The sequence below is a fragment of the Colossoma macropomum genome, unplaced genomic scaffold, assembly GCF_904425465.1.
Source record: "Colossoma macropomum unplaced genomic scaffold, Colossoma_macropomum, whole genome shotgun sequence".
Taxonomy (NCBI): Eukaryota; Metazoa; Chordata; class Actinopteri; order Characiformes; family Serrasalmidae; genus Colossoma; species Colossoma macropomum.
In genome coordinates this window covers 24051443-24073421 of record NW_023494794.1, presented here as the reverse complement: position 1 = coordinate 24073421, position 21979 = coordinate 24051443, and the positions used below count along the sequence as shown (strand labels likewise).

At 38.9% G+C, this 21979-nt stretch overlaps 1 protein-coding gene across 1 annotated transcript in view; it reads right to left on the bottom strand.

Moving 5' to 3' along the window:
* The window catches only part of brinp1 (bone morphogenetic protein/retinoic acid inducible neural-specific 1), a 155684-nt gene that overhangs the window by 15476 nt on the left and 118229 nt on the right, over nt 1-21979 (bottom strand). The window contains exons 5-6 of the mRNA XM_036580661.1: nt 14560-14796; nt 2093-2315 (exon numbers count right to left, since the gene is read on the bottom strand). Of these exons, the coding sequence (XP_036436554.1) occupies nt 2093-2315; nt 14560-14796 (460 nt within the window). The remainder of the gene's footprint in view (nt 1-2092; nt 2316-14559; nt 14797-21979) is intronic.

Below are 21979 nucleotides of genomic sequence, written 5' to 3'. Positions count from 1 at the left end.
TATACAACACTTGCCATTCAGCATGATGACCTGAAGTTCATATTCAGCTGCTCCAGAACATCCCATTTTATTGGTCAGTTCTTTTCTATGGAGATTCTACCTGGGTACAACTTAAAGTAGCTGTTAGAACAAGCACTTTTGGACATTGCCTACATGCCCAAGATGCTTCCGTTTGCCAAGATGTCACCTTTTTCACATCTGCAGTATACAGATCTGGCAACTTCTTTGGTTGTTAACAGTTAAGGAGGTCGAAGTCTTTTAATCAAGGTGAAATGGTTTTGTGATGCTTGATTACGTTTTTAGCATCATGGCCTACTATAATAGCATCTGTGCACCATTAAACCCAAAATAAAAATGTGTAATGTGTACTGACATTACATCTACAGCAATAATTTAGTATGGTCTATGGCTTATTACATAGACAAATCTATGCTGAAGCGTCTTCCACTGGCTAAAACCCATCAGCAGTATTCTTACCCCCTACTGCAAACATAACCTTTTCTACGTTAATGTGGAGCCTTCATTAGATGTTAAAGTGGAATGCCTAAGGGGGTTTACAGCATTAGCTGCTATGTGACTGGTGCCATTTCCAAGAATGGCTGTAATGAGGAAAGTGTTACAGAGCCTCTCAGAAATGTTAATTTTGCCACTTTCATGCTATTTGTTAAATCTAAACCACCTGAAACTGTTGTAGACACCCACTGTTTATAGCATCAATTCCTTTAGTAGATATTCTGTGCAGACTTTTCTTTAAATCAAACATCTGTAGCATTGGCAATACCTGCCCAGACACACAGTACCAATCAAATGTTTGGACAAATGGTTTTACAATCTTAAATACATTGTGATCTAAAGCAGTGGACTGTGAGAAAGAAGGATACTAAGCAGGTACCATTTGTGTTTATCAGGGTACAAACAATGTAAAGGTGTCTCAAAGGTGTAACAGTGGTTTTAAGGTCCAAAAGTGCACCTCAAATACGTTTTCCCAGAGGAAGGGTATGTTTAATATAAAAAAAAATAAATAAATAAATAATGTTTAACTATTAAAATAAAAAAGGCAGGAGATAACACAGGGTATGATTATAATCATACAACTTTAAATAATATAATTTAAACGGAAAGATATTGAAGATAAAGGTACTCCTCAGTGACAAAAGAGGTACTGCCCCAATGACAGTTTGGGACCTTTTTTTGAGAGTGTGGAGATGGGCTTTCCTGCAGAGCTTAGTTCTAACCTGCATCTAAAATGCCCCCTACCACCCCCATCCTTACCCAAAACTAATTCATCTGATTCATTCAGTCAAGGAGTTCCCGAAGACATTAATTAGCTGGAGCAGGTGTGAGACATTGTGTTTGGAACTAGACTCTACAGAACCAAAGACACTGATTTAAAAGCTTAAATGCTTGAAATGTTTTTTGGTGAAGTTATGTATGTATTCTTTTCCAAAACAAAATATTTAAATGCCAAAAACTGACCTATTACTAATCATTAATTGCTACCAAACCTTCAGCATCAAAAAGTGCTTGTCCAGCTTCAGTAAATATTGAAGAGAATATATTTCTTTTTATTTATTTATTGGATTTTTCCCTAATTTTCTTCCAAATTTAGTTGTATCCAATTCTACCCACTAGTTAGGACACCTCCAATCACACAATACCACCAGTGCTAGAAGGGAGAAGCACAGGCTTCCTCCGAGAGCTGTGAAGCCAGCCACCGCATCTTTTCGAGCTGCTGCCCATGCAACGTCATTACAGTTGAACACGTTTGGGGGAAAGTGCCAACCGCCAGTTCTGTTCTGTCAACTGGCTAGCATCATGTTGAGTGGGAGGGGGGCATTCTACCCACCCTGAGAGCAAGGCCAATTGTGCTCTCTTGGACTCCCGGCCATGAAAAAGCATCCAAGCTGGCTCCTCATGAAGCTACTGAAGAGAGTGCCAAGACTTGTTGAATATTGTTTTGTTTTTTTATTTGGAAAACTGTACTTGCATGAGTAGGTGTGTCCAAACTTTTGACTGATACTGTACTCCAGATCAACATTCTTTCTGGAAAGAGAAAAATAAGTATAAGATGTTTTCGTACATTGAGACCCACCTCTCTCTAGGCATCTGATGGTTGGGATTGTGGTGGCAGCGGACGCTGAGGCTGAAGAGTTTTCGGGCCGTGCGCTGGATCTTCAGCCTCTGGGCCTCCAGTGAGCTCTGGAGGAGCCGGTAGCGAGCCTGCAGGTCCCAGTCGCTGCCCCAAAGCAGGTGGACACTGCTCACAGGCAAGAAATGTGTGGAGGGCAGCCGCTTCAGGAACGACTTGAACTCATCTGAGAATCATGGAGGATGGGATGGAAGGAGGGGTGGGTAGTGAAGAGGGAAAGAAAGAAGAGAAAAAAAGTAGAGACAGAGTCATTTCCTCATAGCCTTTGACCTTATTTTTATTTTCATTTTACGTTACTAATGAAGGTCTTTTTTCACTTAAGAGGCACTTATGAATGGATTTCTGATTATTATCATTATAAAGTGTTTACTACCATTTTAGCTATGTATGAGCACTGGATTCTTAAATTAGAGAGACAACTTTGAGTTTGATTTAAATTCTTATTTTAATACAATCCCATAGATCTAATCCAGTCCAAATAGGCCCGATCCCTTTCCAGTTTTGTCCCTTTCACTGGAAACTGAAATTACAAGCTAACAGATAAATTACAACATCATACTGAAAATCGTACAAAGTTCGTTCATAATTCACATAATAACCCAAGCATGTGATGCCACAGAACTGTTTTATGCTTATGGTTGCACAAGAACATTTACAACCAGAAACTGGAGGCCCATTTTTGCCCCTTCAGAAGCCTACGGGAAGTCATTTTTACACTTTATATCACTTTGTAAATACACATTGGAAAAAACATTGAGTATTTTTAAAGCAGCTCTGAATTAAACTGAAATGAGTCTCTCTGGGTTCATCTCAAGCCACTTAGCCACTTTACTTATCATGCAGTTGCTTTCTCAAAAATGTTATGAACATGAATGAAGTAGTGCTAACATGAGCTTCATAACAAACTCTTTTCATTATTTTTTTTTTCATGCTTTATTGTTATTGTGAAATGTGGGCAAACTATGCTTTTCAGCAAAAACAATGGATTTTTCGGTAACACTTTCTATGAATGTCACCTTTGTAAGCATCTATAAACACATTCATAACATAATGCATTCATAAGGCATTATAAACATGGCTATAAATATTTATAAAAATGTATTATACGTTATAGCCATGCTTATTATGCACTATGAATTGTTAACATAATACATTATAAGTGCTGATCATAACAAATGATAAAAGCTCATAAGTTGCATTTGTCCACTTTAAGTAAAGTGAAGCGTACTGTACTAAATCCTCCTCCAGTGTTCAGAGTGAGGCTTCAAGTTGAAGTATTTACTGAAGGATTTACTGAAACAGTAAAACATTCACAATAAAGCACATTACAGGCTTCAAATGTCAGAGTTTAAACTAGTGCTGCCATCAGTGTTTTACCCAATGTGGGAAAGGTAATGTTCACCACCGTTAGCTTGGTATTTGTCTTTACTTTACGCTCTCCAAGCTGGGACTGACTTCTTTGGCACTGACAGTATAACATGTTATTAACACTACTTATAATGCATTATATTAACAATTCATAACGTATAATAAACATGGCTGTAAAATGTTTATAATCATGTTTATAATGCTGTATGAATGCATTATAACATGTTATAAATGTGTTTATAGATGTTTACAATCTATAAACACATCATCATTCATAGAAAGTGTTACCGATTTTTCTTGTAAGACAGCAATGAGTTGTTACTTTGTGTTCACCTTAAGCCACCTTAAACCTAATTACAAAGCTTGCTTTCCCAAAAATGTTTATAATAAACAGTGCATGCCTTGACATCATCATCATCTCACAAAATTTTCTCAAAAAAGAATGAAAAAAGAGTGGACAAAATAAGATTTCACCATTGCTTTTAGTAAAGAACCACTTTTTGAAGTGTGTACATTTGATGTTCAAATAAACAGGAGTGACTAAATGGTTCTTGGCTTGGACGTGTGGTTCTAGGAAGAGCTTTTAACCAGTACAGAACCTTTATATTACATGTTTTGTTTTGTTGTTGTTGTTTTGTTTTGTTTTACCTTGTTTAGGTTTTTCACTTATACATCTTATTTCCAAAAATGGTTCTCTCAAGAATAATTCATTGATAGGCCCTTTAAGGAACCTTTAAGCGTTCTTCTATGGTATTGCTCCAAAGAACTCGTTTTGGCACCTTTACTTTTAAGAGCATATTTAAGAGCAGAGGTACAAAAGGAGTAGCATTACTGAACTATACAGAGGTTCACTTTAAAACCACCTTAAACTGATATACGTTTGTTTTTGAAGGAATAAAAGTTGACTGTACCTTTAAGACAGCTAAACTAATTTAAGATACCTTATGTCACTTTAAGCCACTTTACATCTAACTACAAAGCTCGCTTTGCCCCAAATTCAAAAACTGGACTGTTCTTTTAAGGTAGCACTAAGTAAAACTGAACTAAGTTACTTTAGATTTACCTCAAGGCTACCTTAAACCTAAGCATAACTTGCTGTGTCAAAAATCTTCAGAGTAAATATGAATGAAGCAGCTTTTGTCCCAATCCTGACATTTTTGCATTTATGTATTTTATGTTACTGTGAAATAATTGTTTTATTTCACACCTTTCACAAAAAGAAAATGTCTGATGGAAAAATATTGGACTATTCTCTTAAGGTAGCACTGAGTATAACTGAACTGAGTCACTCTGTGTTCACCTCAAGGCTACCTTAACATGAAGAATGTAGCTTGCTGTCTTAAAAAAATGTTCATAATAAATATGAATGAAGCAGCATTGGCCTTGACTTTGTCACGATCTGGAATTCTTTCAGTAGGTTTAGACACAAAGGGCAGCAGTGTTGTTTCGAAATTGCAGATTCTCCACATTTTAGTTTAGCAATGCTTTACTTTTTGAGAGCAACAAGGTAAGCACGCACACGGAGAGCCGAAGCAGAAGCAGCCGGAGGAGAAACAGTCAGAGGAACGCACTCCCACTCTGGCTTCCTCTCTGGCAACTAGCCTGCGGCACAGTGCAGCAGACTGAGTGAGGCCGGACGGAGCCTTCCCTCCTTCATAAATATTTTGCAGTCTGCCTTTATTGACAGTGTTGTTATAATGGTGTCAGTATGGGCTCAGACAGATGGGCTAATGCACAGGCTCGCTACTTTAACTGTGCTGCGTGTGTCGTGGGAAGTGACACCACATTACACGGGCTAATAGATTATAGGACTTGACATGTGCCTTGATATGTAATGCAGATAGTGGCAGTGTGCGTTGTGGAAGTAACTAGTGTAATGAATAGGCACATCTGGTGCATGTTGTTTGGCCTTGTGGGTATGCTATGCCTTGTAATATGCTTTTGGTTGTGGTTGTAGTGTCGAGTTGTTTTTATACATAAAATTAGTTACAGTTTTTAAACCTTAGACGTCCAGAGTTATTACTGTGGTTATGCTGTACTATTTAAATATTAAATGGAAGAAGTCATCTGCACCAGCAAAGTGGGGGAGGAAGAGTGGTTTGTGTATGAATTAATTAAAGCTAATGATAATTTGGTAACATTTTACAGTAGGGCAGTGTTCATCAGGCTACTTGACCTTCATGAGATGATCATGACAGTTGACTTAAATCGAAATATATATATACATATATATATATATATATATATATATATATATATATATATATATATACACACCGATCAGGCATAACATTATGACTACCTCCTTGTTTCTACGCTCATTGTCCATTTTATCAGCTCCACTTACTATATAGGTGCACTTTGTAGTTCTACAGTTACAGACTGTAGTCCATCTGTTTCTCTGCATACTTTGTTAGCCCCCTTTTACCCTGTTCTTCAGTGGTCAGGACCCTCATGGACCCTCACAGAGCAAGTACTATTTGGGTGGTGGATCATTCTCAGCACTGCAGTAACACTGACATGGTGGTGGTATGTGTGTGTTGTGCTGGTCTGAGTGGATGAGACAGCAGTGCTGCTGGAGTTTTTAAACACTGTGTCCACTCACTGTCCACTCTATTAGACACTCCTAACTTGTCAGTCCACCTTGTAGATGTAAAGTCAGAGACGATAGCTCATCTGCTGCTGCACAGTTTGTGTTGGTCATCCTCTAGTCCTTCATCAGTGGTCACAGGACGCTGCCCACAGGACAATGTTGGCTGGATATTTTTGTTTGGTGTACTAATCTCAGCCCAGCAGTGACACTGAGGTGTTTAACAACTCCAACAACACACACTAACATACCACCACCACATCAGTGGTACTGCAGTGCTGAGAATGATCCACCACCCAAATACTACCTGCTCTGTGAGGGTCCATGGGGGTCCTGACCACTGAAGAACAGGGTAAAAGGGGGCTAACAAAGTATGCAGAGAAACAGATGGACTACAGTCTGTAACTGTAGAACTACAAAGTGCACCTATATAGTAAGTGGAGCTGATAAAATGGACAGTGAGCGTAGAAACAAGGAGGTGGTCATAATGTTATGCCTGATCGGTGTATAGGTGTTCATATCACTTCAGCCACCACAGAAAGGTGCGTCACTTTATCTTTGCCATAGTTGCTAAAATTCGAGGATGTGTCCAGAATGGTTAGAGAAGTAAACACATAACAATTTGGGAGTCCAAACTAAATAAATGATGGAAATGATTCATGGAAAAAACACGTTTACAGCTATCGGGGTACAATAATGTCTACAGTGATAAATTGATGGGTAAGTGAAAATAACTATAACCAGAATTCTAGATAAGCCATATTAGCTGGAAATGTTGAAACAGGTCACTAACAATTAACTAATTAAGTGGTTACTAGTTAAACATGCCACATCCCAGCAGGGGAGCGTGCCCGGTCATCAGGATCCATAGCACCACTCTCGACATCGTCTTGTCACTCCAGCTGGTTTCCTGATCCTGAAGTCAGCTTCTTGTTTAAATTCTCTCATTCCACCTTAAATGGTACAGCAGTTACATTGTAGCGCCATAGGCACCATTTAAGGTGGAACGGAAAAATTCAAACAAAAAGCTGGCAAACGAGAAGCTGAGTTCAGCCTCGTAAAAAGTCCAAAGTTGAGAGCCATTTTACAAGAAATTGTTCTGCTTTTTTTGGAAAAGTTTCCTGCCCAAGATGTGAGAAAGCAGCTGAGCTAAAGCTTAAAGCAGAGCAAAGTAAGTCTGCGTTTTCATTTATTTATTATACTTTTTTGCCTCTGCTAGCACATTAGCACATACTGAGACATATTTATGGCCAAGATGATAAAAAGGTTTTAATAAATGTTTTTATTTTTATTGAAAGGACAAAATGGCTCTTCATTAACATTTGGTTGCTGACCTCTGACCTACAGGAAAATATTTCTGTTATGAAATAGCCAGTGTGGCTTTCATCCTTTCTTTTGAAATAAAGTATTCAAGAATGTTCCATTGTTTTGTCATGTAAACATCTGATTGAATATTTCTTGTATAAAGGGCAAAAAATAGAACCATTTTTTAAAAACGTTCTTAAAAAAAAAACAGGTTTTCCAACAGAGAGAACTATTCGATATTAGTATTTACCGTCTCTTCCCACTAAAGGTATTGACTATAAACATCATACCCTTTAAATGTGATCCTATCCATAAGTATAGCACTTATTTTTCAACAACACTCATGGTCACTTATTTGTTCCGGTAAGAAGAGACATTTTGAGTGTGCACTTACAGCCGATCAGCCATCAGTCATCAATTTCAAACAATTACTGCGTTCCCGAATGGAGTAATAACGAGTCTCGGAGGGCCAGTTGGCTCCTTTTGCTGTTTTTTTTTACGTTTATTTTTCCTCCTCCATCCGTTCCCAGCAGTCTCGTGTTTATCACACACCCCGGACGACGGTTCATTTATTGCCAGGCCCGTCTCCAGAAATATTGCCGCGACCTTGAGGCCTTCAAACTCAATTTGGGTGTCCTCTATTCAATATAACTATATCGGAGAGTGTGGTTTTATTTGGACCTTTTATTACTTGTTAATAATACATAAGCTAGGAGGGCCGCCAGGTGGATATTGAGCGATCACCTCGGGGAGGAACCTATTTTGGTATATTTTTTTCTTCACTTGGAGCATGGAAAACTGTCTCCTTCTTTGTGTCAGTCTCTTTGTTGATTAGGGTCATCCCGAATGGATTACTGACCATTCTGCTTAACCAGCCTCTTATACAATACGGTGCAAAAGACAGATACCACCATTTATTTCCTTTTTTTCAGTCAAAACTGCCTTGAAGTAGGTTATTATTTTTTTTTCTCCACCAAAATGCAGAAAACATATTTTACAGAACTGAACAACTAAGTGCAGTCATAGGCAAAAGTGTGAACACCCCTCCTCAAGTCATATGCTTTCTTAACTTCTTAAACAATAAACACATCTTCTACAGAAAACACAAATATCCCTTTTTTCTCGATTTAGTCACATTTTTATATTTTTTTTTGCACAGTTTAACATGTTAGAAGCATAAAATATAAAATATAAATATAAATATAGAGAGCACATTTTATGCTTTAACAAATATGTTAAATTCAGCAAATAACCAGAAATTATTGATTAACATAAGCATGTGTGTGGAAGATGTGTCAACTTAATTCCAATTAGAAAATCAACACAGCACAGAGTTCAACCACAGCACACACACTTCTGCACATGACTGTATGACATTACATTTTTCAGTATTCAGTGTATCCACACCTCTATCACAGCTTCCATTCTTTTCAGGAGACTCACTTTCAGTTCCTCAAAGAAATCTGCAGACACACCTCCAAAGTTCAGTCCTACTACATACATACATCTTCTAAACCGCTTATCCTTCTGGGTCGCGGTGAGGTGCTGGAGCCTATCCCAGCTGTCATTGGGCGGAAGGCAGGATACACCCTGGACAGGTCGCCAGTCCATCGCAGGGCAGACAGACAGACATACACTCACTCACACCTAGGGGCAATTTAGCGTGTCCAATCAGCCTGACTGCATGTTTTTTTTTGGACTGTGGGAGGAAACCGGAGTAAACCCACGCAGACACGGGGAGAACAGGCAAACTCCACACAGAAAGGACCCTGGTCGCCCGGCCGGGAATCAAACCCAGGCCATTCTTGTTGTGAGGCCACAGCGCTACCCACTGCGCCACCGTGCCGCCCTAAGTTCAGTCTTAGAAGTTGGTTAAACATTTTCTGGAGTAATTCAAACACATTCAGTGATGTTGAGGTTTGGACTCTGGAGCAGCCAGTCCATTTATCCACAGCTTCTTTGTTTAATTATCATATTATATTTTTTTTTCAAAAGTTTGAGGACGCTTTGTCTGCCTTTACCATATGAATCATCTCACCTTTTCAATTAACCTAAAAAGGTTTTGTTACCATAAAACAGTTGTGTATTAATACTTTAGGTACTACCCATATTCTTTATACAGTCACAATACATTTTACACTACAATTTTACAACCTCTCCCTCTCCCTTAGAATTAAAGAAACTGTTTTTCTTATTGCTGATATTATTATTTTGATATCGCTACTGTCGGACCAAAACCTTGTCTCTTTATTTTGGGCATTTTTTCAGGTTTTGATATAATTTGAAAATACTTACTGTCTTTTACATTGTGTGTATATTTCTAGATGAATGGACCAAAAGAAAAGACCCAGAATTACTTGAAAAAATGTTTGGTTCCTTTGACTTACATTAAAAGTAAAGTATATCGGTTACCATGTCACAACACAAGCGTACTACTACAGCTAGTTAAGTGTTCAGTCTGAATTAGTTTAAACCCACACACTCATTTTAAAGTCCATTCATTTGAAGCACAATGCCACTGCCAATCAGAACGAAGCTCATTTATGCTTCTTCAGAGATTTCTTTAGTAAAGGCAATGGTTCTATTATACTAACTATACCATTAACAAATCACAAAGCTAAAGTCAGCTTCTTGTTTGAATTTTCCTGTTCCACCTTAAGTGGTGCCTGCTTTCTATTTAAGGTGGAACAGGAAAATTCAAAGAAGAAGCTGGCGAATAACAAGCTGACTTCAGCCTCATAAAAAATTGTACATGGAGATACATTTTACAAAAAGTATTCTAGTTTTGAGGAAAGGTTTCCTGCCAGAGATGCGAGAAAAGTGACTAAAGCTGAGCTTAAGCTTATAACAGAGCCAAGTCTCCATTTTCATTCGTATTGTATTTTTAGCCTACATAGGTACATTAACACATACTGAGACATATGTACAGCCAAGATGGTAAAATATTACTGCAATAATGGATACAAAATGGTGTGGTTCTCAAGGTGGTTTGATTTTTGTGGAAAGGGACAGAATGGCTCTTCCTAACATTTGGGTTGCCGACCCCTGGTCTATTTGACCCCTGGTAGATTTGCACTGCCATGTGCTTGAGTTCATACACCTGTTAGCAGTAGGTCTGGCCAAACCAATTGTAATTAGGAGGGATGGTCATTCTTTGAGCCTTTATTTACATAAGCTGTACTGCTCTAACCCATCTGTAACAGTGAATACTTCACCTAGAGTTACAAGTTGTTGTTAATATGTTGTTAATAAGTAATTACATAGTTATTAGAGACAATTTAACATTGGCCTGAATAGTTTAGTAGAAATGAGTATGACACGCACAGAACAAGACCATGTCTTGATTTGCAGTCGACATACATGAAGAGAGGGTGTTTTTCTTTTACTCTCTGTGAGTTTTTGATCATTCCTTGCTTTGTGGATCCAAGCAGAGGGCTAAAATTGACTGTTGCGATTAACTGCGAGAAGCCTCTCTTCTCCGACAGAAGGCATCGCAGCCTGTGAATAATTCATGGCCACTTTATTGCAGATTGGCTGAAAGACGTTAACATGCAAGCTTTATGCAGCGATGCTCCAAAAGGAAGGTGACTTGTGTAAAATGACAACAGACTCAACTGATTAATTAAATTTAGAGCTCCTCTCTTTTTTAAGAGTGTACTCCTCCATCATTGTGCCACATATAAATAGCCTATAAGCTTCTGGGGAAAGAAAAAAAAACTGCCTTTTGCATTTAAGAAGAGATCAGCAGAAGTTTAACACAGAGGGAAAGAAGAATAAAAAGCCTGCTTACGTCGACCTCTTTTCTTTCACTTTGTGCAGCTCCAGCCTATGTGGCTCATGGCTGCCAAGAGAGACCACAGGAGCTGATTTGTCTTCATCATCGCCGCAGTATTGAATGCACCAATGCAGGTCGGCTCTTTGATTCAAAATAAATCAATGCAGACGACTTCAAACATCGCCGTGGTCAATTAGTGGACAGGAGGTGGGGGGATGGCCACTGTGTATAATGCTGATTGCATTACAGTAACTGCACCCCCCCGTCCACAGAATATCTTAAATTTGCCTCATCTTACATTTTCTTTAAAAGATTAGCTTAGTCGGAAATGCTAATCTTGTTCATAGTTCAAGTACTTATTAGCATCATTGTAACCTAATGATAATTCGAGGTTATTCATATATATATATATATATTTGGAATTAAAACAAGCTGTATTCATTACTGTGTCTGACACAGTTGTATACCAAAGTTTAAACACCCCCAGTCAAATTACACATTTTGTTAATTTTCTAAGTGAAAATTCAGCCTAAATCAACCAATTTTGGCCAATCAGAACAGAGCTCATTTACATACATACTTTAAAAAATGTTTCTTCAGAGGTTCCTTAGTAAAGACAATGGTACTATTTAGAGCCATGAATTCTATACAGTACCATTTCATGCTTACATGGTTCTTTGAATGGTGAAATGGTTGATGTAACATGTGCTTTAGATGGTCCTTTTTGAAAATGGTTCTACCTAGCTTCTTCTATAATTACAATATAGTAATTAATGATGTACTATACTATATATATATATATATATATATATATATATATATATATATATATATATATATATATATATATAGTATAGTACAGCCATGATCAGGGGTGTAACTGCAAAACTAGATTGACCCTGTTTATTCATATAGCTCTTCTGGCCTCTGTGCAATTTTATGAAGTTTTTGCAGAAGAATACCTGTTTTTCTCTTGCAAAAATGAAGGATAAAAGAAAATGATGATTCCAGAAAATAATGATCTGCTGCTGAGAACACCTGAAAGTGTCACCAATTTAGCACTTGTGCGAACCCCATGGGATGCCATAAACAACGTCTTTCTCTTTTTTTCAAGAGAAAGCCATTATATTTAGACTGTGCAGCAAAATATGTTTTATTGAGGGGTGCTGAAAATATCAGCAGGAAGTCCACTTACGCCATGTGCTAAGTAGACATATAAACTACCGGGCTGAAGATTATTTAAGATGGGGACATTTGGCCGATACACCAAAAAATGGACTGTAATTACATCCTAGCCCGTGTGCAATTTTAACTCAGTCTACCACATTAGCTCCACATCGATTCCACTGATTACTGAGGCATGGTGATTCATGCCAAATCAACATAGTTCACAATCATTCTTGCCCAGAAAGGGAGCGCAATGCTGACCAGCCACATTATTGGAAACTTCAGCCTTGGAGATCCACTTTGCTGGTCTACAATTAGAGCAGTGGACACTAAACCTGGTCCTGGACTGTAGCTTGAATCACAATCTGCCACACCTGCTGCAGCTAATTAACTTCTGTAGAAGAGCTTGATTGGCTGGATCAGATGCACTATTGTTAGGTAAGAGCTTGTTAGAAACAGGTGGGAGTGAAAACGCTGGAAAGTAGTAGGAGGAGGATTAGTGACCCCTGAGTTAGAGACTTTAACTCTTCATCAGTGGTCAGGGTCTGATCACAGAGCTGCTCTTGACTGGATATTCTTGGCTGGAATATTCTAATTTTACATCTATAAAGTAGACCTATAGGCCAAAGCTGAAAAAATGAGGGGAGAAAAATGACAAGTGTAGATGCTTCCAGCAGGTGATACATCTGAGCGATTAACACCCTACCATGCTATATACATGATATGGACAAAGGTATTGGGACAACTACACATTACACCCACAGAAGGTGGTTTATGACATCCCATCCTAAATCCATAGGCATTAATATGGACTTGGTCCACCTTTGCAGCTATAACAGCTTCCACTCTTCAGGGAAGCTTTCTACAAGATTTTGGAGTGTGGTTGTCGGAATTTTTGCCCACTCATCCAAAAGAGCATTTGTGAGGTCAGACACTGATGTTGGATGAGAGGGCCTGGCTCACAATCTCCATAGTTCATCCCAAAGGTGTTTGGTAGGGTTAAGGTCAGGGCTCTGTGCAGGTCAGTCAAGTTCTTTCTATTCTGGAATAGAAAAGGTTCTTCCCCAAACTGTTCCCACAAAGTTGGAAGCATACAATTGTCCACAATGTCTTGGTTTGCTGAAGCATTAACATTTCTCTTTACTAGAACTAAGGGTTCTAGGCCAACCCCTGAAAAGCAACCCCATAGCATTATCAGGCTGGTAATGTTCTCCTGACATTCACCAAACCCAGACTCATCCATCAGACTGCCAGAGAATATGTTTCCACTGTTCCTGAGTCCAGTGGTGGTGTGCTGTACACCACTCACTCATTGACCTTCAAAAGAGGTTTCTTATTGGGCCACAAATGGCAGGAGCTTTACATTTGAGAGTTCAGTGGTCCTAAACTATCAGCACTGAAAGTACTGAAATAGTCAGATGTGTAACCTTTCACCATGTTCTCTACAGTGGGAAAGTTCATCTGCAGTGCACACCAAGAGAACGGTACAAGCCTGAACGCTTGACCCCTTCAGGGTAAAGGTCCAGTGGCCCTGTAATGCTCTTGCATTCTACTGGCTTGGTCTGGGTCCACTTATCCTCTCAGAGGAAAGAGTCACTGCAAATCAATACAAAGTCATTCTGACCAATCACTTTTGTCTTACAATGAAACATTTCTCTCTTAGGTCTCTTCCAGGATGACACTACCCTCATCTGCAGGGCAAGAGTGGTCACTGAATTAGTATGAAAAGGATGTAAATCATATGCTATGGCCTTGCAGTCACTAGGTCTCAACTCAACTGAACACCTATGGGAGATTTTTGGATTGACGGCAGTCCTCACTACCATGATCAAAATACCTATCGAGGGAATATCTTTTAGATAAATGGTCTTCCATCCCTGCAGTACAGTTCCAGAGACTCCAAGGCATATTTACTCTGGTGGCTTGTCTTTGCCCAACAGCATCTTACTAAAACTTTTTTTCTTTAATTTTCGCCAACCTGTTGTTGTTTCTACCTGTCCAGGGTGTATCCTGCCTTCCACCCAATGACAGCTGGGATAGGCTCCAGCACCCCACCGTGACCCAGAAGGATAAGTGGTTTAGATGGATGGATGGATGGATGGATGTTGTTTTTCTATTAAAGTGGCCAGAGAGTGGGCATAGAAGACAGGTGTTTATAATAAAGTGACCAATGTCTTTAAGTTAAATACCAAAGTTTCAGCTTACCTGAGTTCTCAAAGTCCTTGTATGAAGCTGCCCAGGACTCAGCCATGCCTCGGAGCGTGTTCTCCATGATCTGTAGGTCAGTGGTGGGACAGTTGCATTGTGGAAACTCTTCAGAGCAGCGGCAAATGCACTGGTTGTTGCGGCAGACATATTCACCCTCGCCATTACACATGATGTAGCTCAGAGCGGACTGCACAAACTTCTCCTGCAGGTATTCAGGGAAAATCACCTGGAGACCTGCCGAAAATACACACACACACAATCTACTGAAGCCATTGAAGACACCAGAGGAGATCATTGACTTACTATCAGGTAGTGCCCTGTGGAAAGTTTTGGAGAGAATAGACAATGGCAATTTAACTGCACTCAGCATGTGGAGAAAAGCTGTAGTTATGTAATAGAATACATAATGTTACTTATGATATGTACTGTATGGCCAAATGTATGTGGACACCTAATTATCACATCTATTTGAACTTATCCCATTCCAAAATCATGAGCATGAATATGCAGTTGCCCCTCCATTTGCAGGTATAACAGCCTCCACTCTTCTGGGAAACTTTCCACAAGGTCAGGCAATAGTGTTGAATGAGAAAGCTCGGCTCTCAATTAACATTCTAACGGATCCCAAAGGTGTTTAGTGGGGTTGAGGTCAGGGCTCTGTGCAGGCCATGGGAGTTCCTTCACACCAAACTGGTCAAACCTTTATGGAGATCACTTTCCCTGAAACAGGAAAGGGTCTTCCACAAACTGCTGCCACAAAGTTGGAACAATAAAATTGTCTAGAATGTCTTTGCATGTTGAAGCATTAATTTTGCTCTTCACTGAAACTAAGAGGCCCAAACCTGGAAAAACAGCCCCAGCCCATTATCCCTCCTCCACCAAACTTCACTGCTGGCACTGTGCATTCCAGGAGGTAGTGTTCTCCTGGCATTCACAAAAACCCAGATTTGTCTAACTGACTGAAGTGTGATTCTTAATTCAAGTGAACATGTTTCAACTGCTACAGTGTCCAGTGGTGCTTGGCATTGTACATACTGATTTCATGAAGCCTCTGACACACAGTTCTTGTGCAGATGTTACTTCCAGAGGCAGTTTGAAGCTCTGTAGTGAGTGATGCAACAAAGGATAGGCAACTGTTATGTGCTACTTGTTTCAGCACTTGGCAGCCGCACTCCGTGGATTTGCATGGTCTACTGCTTTCGTGGGGGCAGTCATGGGCTGGTGGTTAGGGAATCGGCCTTGTGACTGGAAGGTTGCTGGCTTGATCCCCTGAGCCAACAGTATGTGACTGAAGTGCCCTTGAGCAAGGCACCTAACCTCCAACTGCTCCCCGGGCGCCGTGGATAGGGCTGCCCACCGCTTCGGGCAAGTGTGCTCACTGCCCCCTAGTGAAATTTCCCCATTGTGGGACTAATAAGGCTCTCTTAATCTTTGTGGCTGAGCTGTTGCTCCCAGACACTTCCTTTTCATAATAATAGAGTTGACCATGGCAGATCAAGCAGGGCAGAAATCTCATAAATGGACTTGAAGTCACTGAGCTCTTCAGTCCAACCTATTCTACTGCCAGTGTTTGTCTTTGGAGACTGAATGGCTGTGTGCTTGATTTTATATACCTGATAACAATGAGTGTGGCTGAAACACCTCAAGGGTCTCCACATATTTTTGACCATATAAGGCCTAAAGAAGTGGAAATATAAAAAAAATAAAAATCACACTTATGTGGCTCAGATTCACTTTTAGCTTTTTCCCCTCCATTTTATGGGCTGCTATATCAAATATAGTGCTTGTTTTCTCTTACAATATATTGCACTATATCTCGGTGTCCATTACTGTACACTATACATTATATTTTCTGTTTGAAGGCTTGTGCCTGTGAAACTGCTCCAGTTTATTACTGTACTCTGCTGCTGTATCTAAAATGCTTCTTGCACACAATCTATACTGAATACTGAAGTGTTTACTGTACCAATCCATCTTCTTCTTTGTACATATCCATATAGCCCAGTGGACCGTGCAAATAAGAACTCCAGATCATTTATTACAGATGGCTGAGAAAGCTGAATATTGGATCTTCTTATTTTCACAGTGTCCAATGTAAACACAAAGTAACTCAAATTAGATAATGAGCAAAGCTGTTAGATATGGCTAAAAAAAATGACAGTCATGGTTATGATGTACTGTACACAGTATATACCTTTTACATACTGTCCATAGTATAACCCTTCACAGTAAGGGTATTTTTGACCTGGTCTTCATTCTGTCTCTTAGTCTCTAGGTCAAAGTTTATGTTGTGCATTTTTTTCCCTCTTTTTAGTGGATACTCTCTCAAATTTCAGGCTTGAAATGTATATAAAGGGTCACTTTACTGGCTTCAGATGTTGCAATTTGTATGAATGGGATGCAGAATAGCTGAAGTATATTAGCTAAATAGAAAATGGCTGAAAATTTGGTTTTTACATTCACTTACAGCACATGGAGAAATAACTAAAATACATTAGTGACTTAGCAAAGCTGTCGCACATGGCTAAAAATATGGTTGAAAAATGTTGATTTTATTATATCCACAATGTTGAGTCTATACAAATTAGCCAATGTACATTAGCCAATTAGCAAAATTGGTATACATAGCCAAACAATATGAATATTGAAAAAAAAATGGTTAAAAATATACCGTATACGTATAAAAAAATACAGAAATACATTTGCTAATTAGCAAACAGCTGAAAACAAACATGGATTTTTATATATTTACAATGTACAATATACACAAAATGGCTGAAATGCAGTGGCTAATTAGCAAAGCTATTGCATATGGTTGAAAATCTGAATGCTAAATATTCACTTTATAGTATAATAGACACACAAACTAACTGAAATGCATCAGCTAGCAAAAAAATCTAAATTTTAAATCTTTTTACGTTCAGTTTATAAAGTAAATACACTAAATAGCTCAAATACCTTAGCTAATTAGCAAATCTGTTGCATAAGTCTAAAATATCTGAATATTGAATGTTTCTATGTTCAAAATGCCAAATTTGCTAATTTAAAAAGCTGTTGGCTATGACTAAATAATCTGAATGTCAGATCTTTTTTAAATGCACTTTGCAGTCCAAAATACGTAAAATAAATGAAATAAAATACATTAGCTAATCGGCCAATGGTTAATAATCAATATGTTGACATTCTATATGAATGGCGTATACATAAAAGCTGAAACATAGTAGCTATTTAGCAAAGCTGTTATATATAAGGCTCACAGGTCACATGCTTGGCTAAAAACACAGCTGGGAAATGAAAGGAATGAAGCAGCACTGAGCTGCCATAAATTAGGTCAAAATGCCGTATGATATTCGCTGTGTGTAGCTGTCCAGCCGTCAGGCTGTTGGAGAGCACAAAGCTCATATTAGAAGTTTTGCCCCAGGTCCATTTGACTTTGAACCGTCCCCCACGAGTGGGAGGGCTTTACATAATGGGATAAAACGGAGCCATGATTGATGTATTCTGTCCTGATCTGTTTCGGCTTATTTACCAGGGCAGACATAATATCCCTGCCTGTGTGCGTGAGTGCGTGAGTGTGTGAGTCGGGGATGGAGAGAGTGAACAAAAGAGACCAAGAGGAGTAAATATTTGTTTCAGTGAAAGAGAGAAAGAGAGGGAGAGGAATGCTTATGATCTATAAAAGTGTACACACAGCTAGGACAGTAAAGAATCGCCCATAATGACGCACACTTATCATCATTTATCATCTCTACACTGTTGGCAATGGACTGTAGACATATTTAGAGAGTACTTTTAGACAGTAAGATCACGTGTATTTTTAAAGAACCCCTATAGAAAGTATGTGTGTGTGTATATATATATATATATATATATATATATATATATATATATATATATATATATATATATATATATTTATAACCCGCTCTATCGTAAATTGTATGCATAAAATTGGGTATTTCAACTTGTGTGATAGTTTATCATTACTTTGGATGAGATTTATGTAAAGCTTGTCCAACTTAGCAACAGTTGCCATGATATAATTAGATGAGGAGGTAGTCATGGGTGGATTGTCTGTCTCAGAACAAGCTAAATGTGACATTTCATCCATTTCATCTCTGAGCATAATTTATTAATAAACCGACAATCTATAAAATAAATAAATGAATGAGGTTGGCGTTTGATGATGAACACCTAAACTGTAAATGCTCTAAATAGGCCAATATTGCTGTTAAGAACAATGGTCATCAGCATGACTGGGCAGTAATTGCATCCAATTAAAACCAACAGGAGGTCTGAGTGAGAAAAATAAATAAATAAATAAATAAATGAAAATAAAAAAAAGCTTTTACAACCCCACTGCTGACCTCCTCTGTTTATTCGGTGTCTCTCGAGGTGAATGAAAATGCCAATTCCTCCATAACGGACCCCTGTAATTTGTGGATTTGTTGATTCCACGAGCCGGCATAGCGGGTGGCTAACATTAAGCCTGATGATATGCTTATTTGTGTTTGTTTATTTATTTCTTTGCCAGAAGCAGAGAGGTGTGCATGTGTGTGTGTGTGTGTGTGTGTGTGTGTGTGTGTGTGTGTGTGTTTGAAGTGGGTCTTACTGCGCACACACACACACACGCGCACACACATACACACACACACACACCCACACAGACACGCACACATACACTTCTGAGTTCTCTGTAAGTCAGTAAATGTAACAGAGTTATTGTTTTAGAAGACTCTTACACCACAGTATGTCTACAGAACTAGCTCTATATAAAAAGCCAGAGACCATGCTTTGCACTCAAAATGGCCACTTTTCAAGAGATATTTTTAAAGAGATTTGATAAAATATAATCTTCTCATATCTCTTAACAACCACCTGGAAGACCTGGTAGACACCAAAACTGACCCCCATCAGATAAACAGCACTTAAAGCTTTCATCTGTGAGAGAGAGGAGAAAATCAAGCTGCTTCAGATCTGAAAACATCCACAGGTGTTTCTGTCCATCCTTCCACTGTGAGAAGACGACTCAGCGCTGTGGGTCTGAAAGGATGTGTAGCTGTCAAGAAGAACCTCACTGAGAAAAGGAGATGGACACATCAAACAAAGAAGCTGAACAATGGACTGACCACCCCAGAGTCCAGACACCACTGAATGTGTTTGATTACTTCAGAAAATGATCAACCAGCTTCTGCGACTGAACTTTGGAGGTGTGTCTGCAGATTCTTAGAGAAACTGAAAGTGGGTCTCCTGAAAAGAATGGAAGCTGGAATAAAGGGAAAGAGTAACACACTAAACCACTAAACACAGACAAATCTATCTATCTATCTATCTATCTATCTATCTATCTATCTATCTATCTATCTATCTGTTTTCTTTCTGTCGTTGTCCTTTTTGTCTTGCATTCATTATCTATGCCTTTCTTTCTTTCTTTCTTTCTTTCTTTCTTTCTTTCTTTCTTTCTTTCTTTCTTTCTCTTTCCCATATTTCTTTCGATCTCTGTCTATGCCTCTTTCACCTCTTTACCTTTCTTTTTCCTTCTCCTTTTCTGTTTCTCTCCCTTTCTATCCCTATGTCTCTTCTTCTAACGCTTACTCTCTTCCCCCTCTCTCTATCTCTCTTTCTATCCTCCAACTGCATCTTTTGCTCTTCTCCACCTTTATTTTCTCAGTTTTTTACCTTTTATTCTTTATCTGTTTTTTTCACCTCTCTCTCTTTCTCTGTCTTTCTGTCTCTGTCTCTCTCTGTGTCTCTCTCTGTCTCTCTCTCTCTCTCTCTCTCTCTCTCTCTCTCTCTAGCATTTCACATTCACAGTCTTCAGCCTCTTTCACACTTCCTGAAAATGTAGAGAGCATTTTTTCTTCCCTCTGAAATCTCGTAAATACTGCATATTGATGTGGAAGCAGGAAAGTTCGTGTAATGGGCCGTCCTCTGGGGAAGGGAAAATATGATGAGCGATCAGGAGCACGGCCGTGTCTCTGCTGTTATGCATGACTGCCGTAATAACAGCCAGAAAAATCACAGTTTCAACCACTCAGACGAGAAGTATTTCTCCAGAAGTGCGTAACATAGTTCACATGTTTTCGCTCCTACTGCTCCCAACAGCACAGGCGTCAAATTCTGGAGAATGATGGCAGCGAATCAGGGAGGTTAATGGAGTAAAACTGCAGATTTTCATATAAAATGGGGAGAATGTATCTGAGAGCATTTGGTAATATATAGGATTTTGTCTTGTGCCAGTGCACTCATCTCACTGCGCTGCCCCCAGTGGTCCAATTCATAAATTGAAGGCCAGGCTTGCCTAATTGCACATATTGCTGAGCTTTTTCTCTAATGCGAGAGAGGAGCACAGCACTATTGGAGTGAGATTGGATATTTCTGATGAGCTTGCGTGCTGTGTTTTGTCAGGATTTGATTGGCTCAGGAAAAATATCCATGAAATTTCATGTTTTTTTTTTACAGAAAGCCACCTCACGTTGGCTTCCTTCATCAAAAAATACTAGCATGTGCTTCACTGAATTGTATAAAAATTCATACTGGATAAAAATCACTTCATAATTATTAGTGTCAGACTGTAAAACTACACACACTGCAGATTCATACTGGATTAAAATCACTCCACAATTATTACTGTCAGACTGTAAAAACTACACACACTGCAGATTCATAGTGGATTAAAATCACTCCACAATTATTACTGTCAGACTGTAAAAACTACACACACTGCAGATTCATAGTGGATTAAAATCACTCCACAATTATTACTGTCAGACTGTAAAAACTACATTATAATCACTCTTATACATTTACCAACAAATCTGTTATGCAAATAAAGTTTAGAATCTGCAAATTCAACTCAATCACTCTGCTTGTTTCAAAGAGCTCTGAGCCAGAAATAATTAAACGACATTAAGCCACGCTGTTGTCTTTGGCAGTAACTGATTTCTGGGGTTAAAGAGGTGAGCTCATTAGTGAAGTGAAGCGACGTTCTCCTGTTCTGCAGAGCTGGAAAGAACTTATAGAAGTCATGGCCCAGCGTCGCTCCCTTTGTGTCATGCCCTTTAAACTGAAGTGCTGAGAGTTATCTAAATGCTAAAACAGGGCCCGTGCTTTCGCCTTCGTGGATGAGTTAGCACAGAAAGTGCTATTTTTATACATCCTGACATTCAGCACAACGGCCCTGGCACCAGCTTTCACACACACTTGGCAACGGTACGACTTACAGTGCCATGCGCTACTTCCCAAGCACTCGCTTCATCAAAGATTAATTGAGCATTGTGTGCCCCCAAAATTCACATAATAATTATTACTTAAGGCACCGATGCGATATACACTCTTAGCAAGCAAAAAGAATTCTTTAATAAATAAAGGGTTGCAATAATAGCAGAAATATTTTGGTGCTTTATAGAAAAATAAT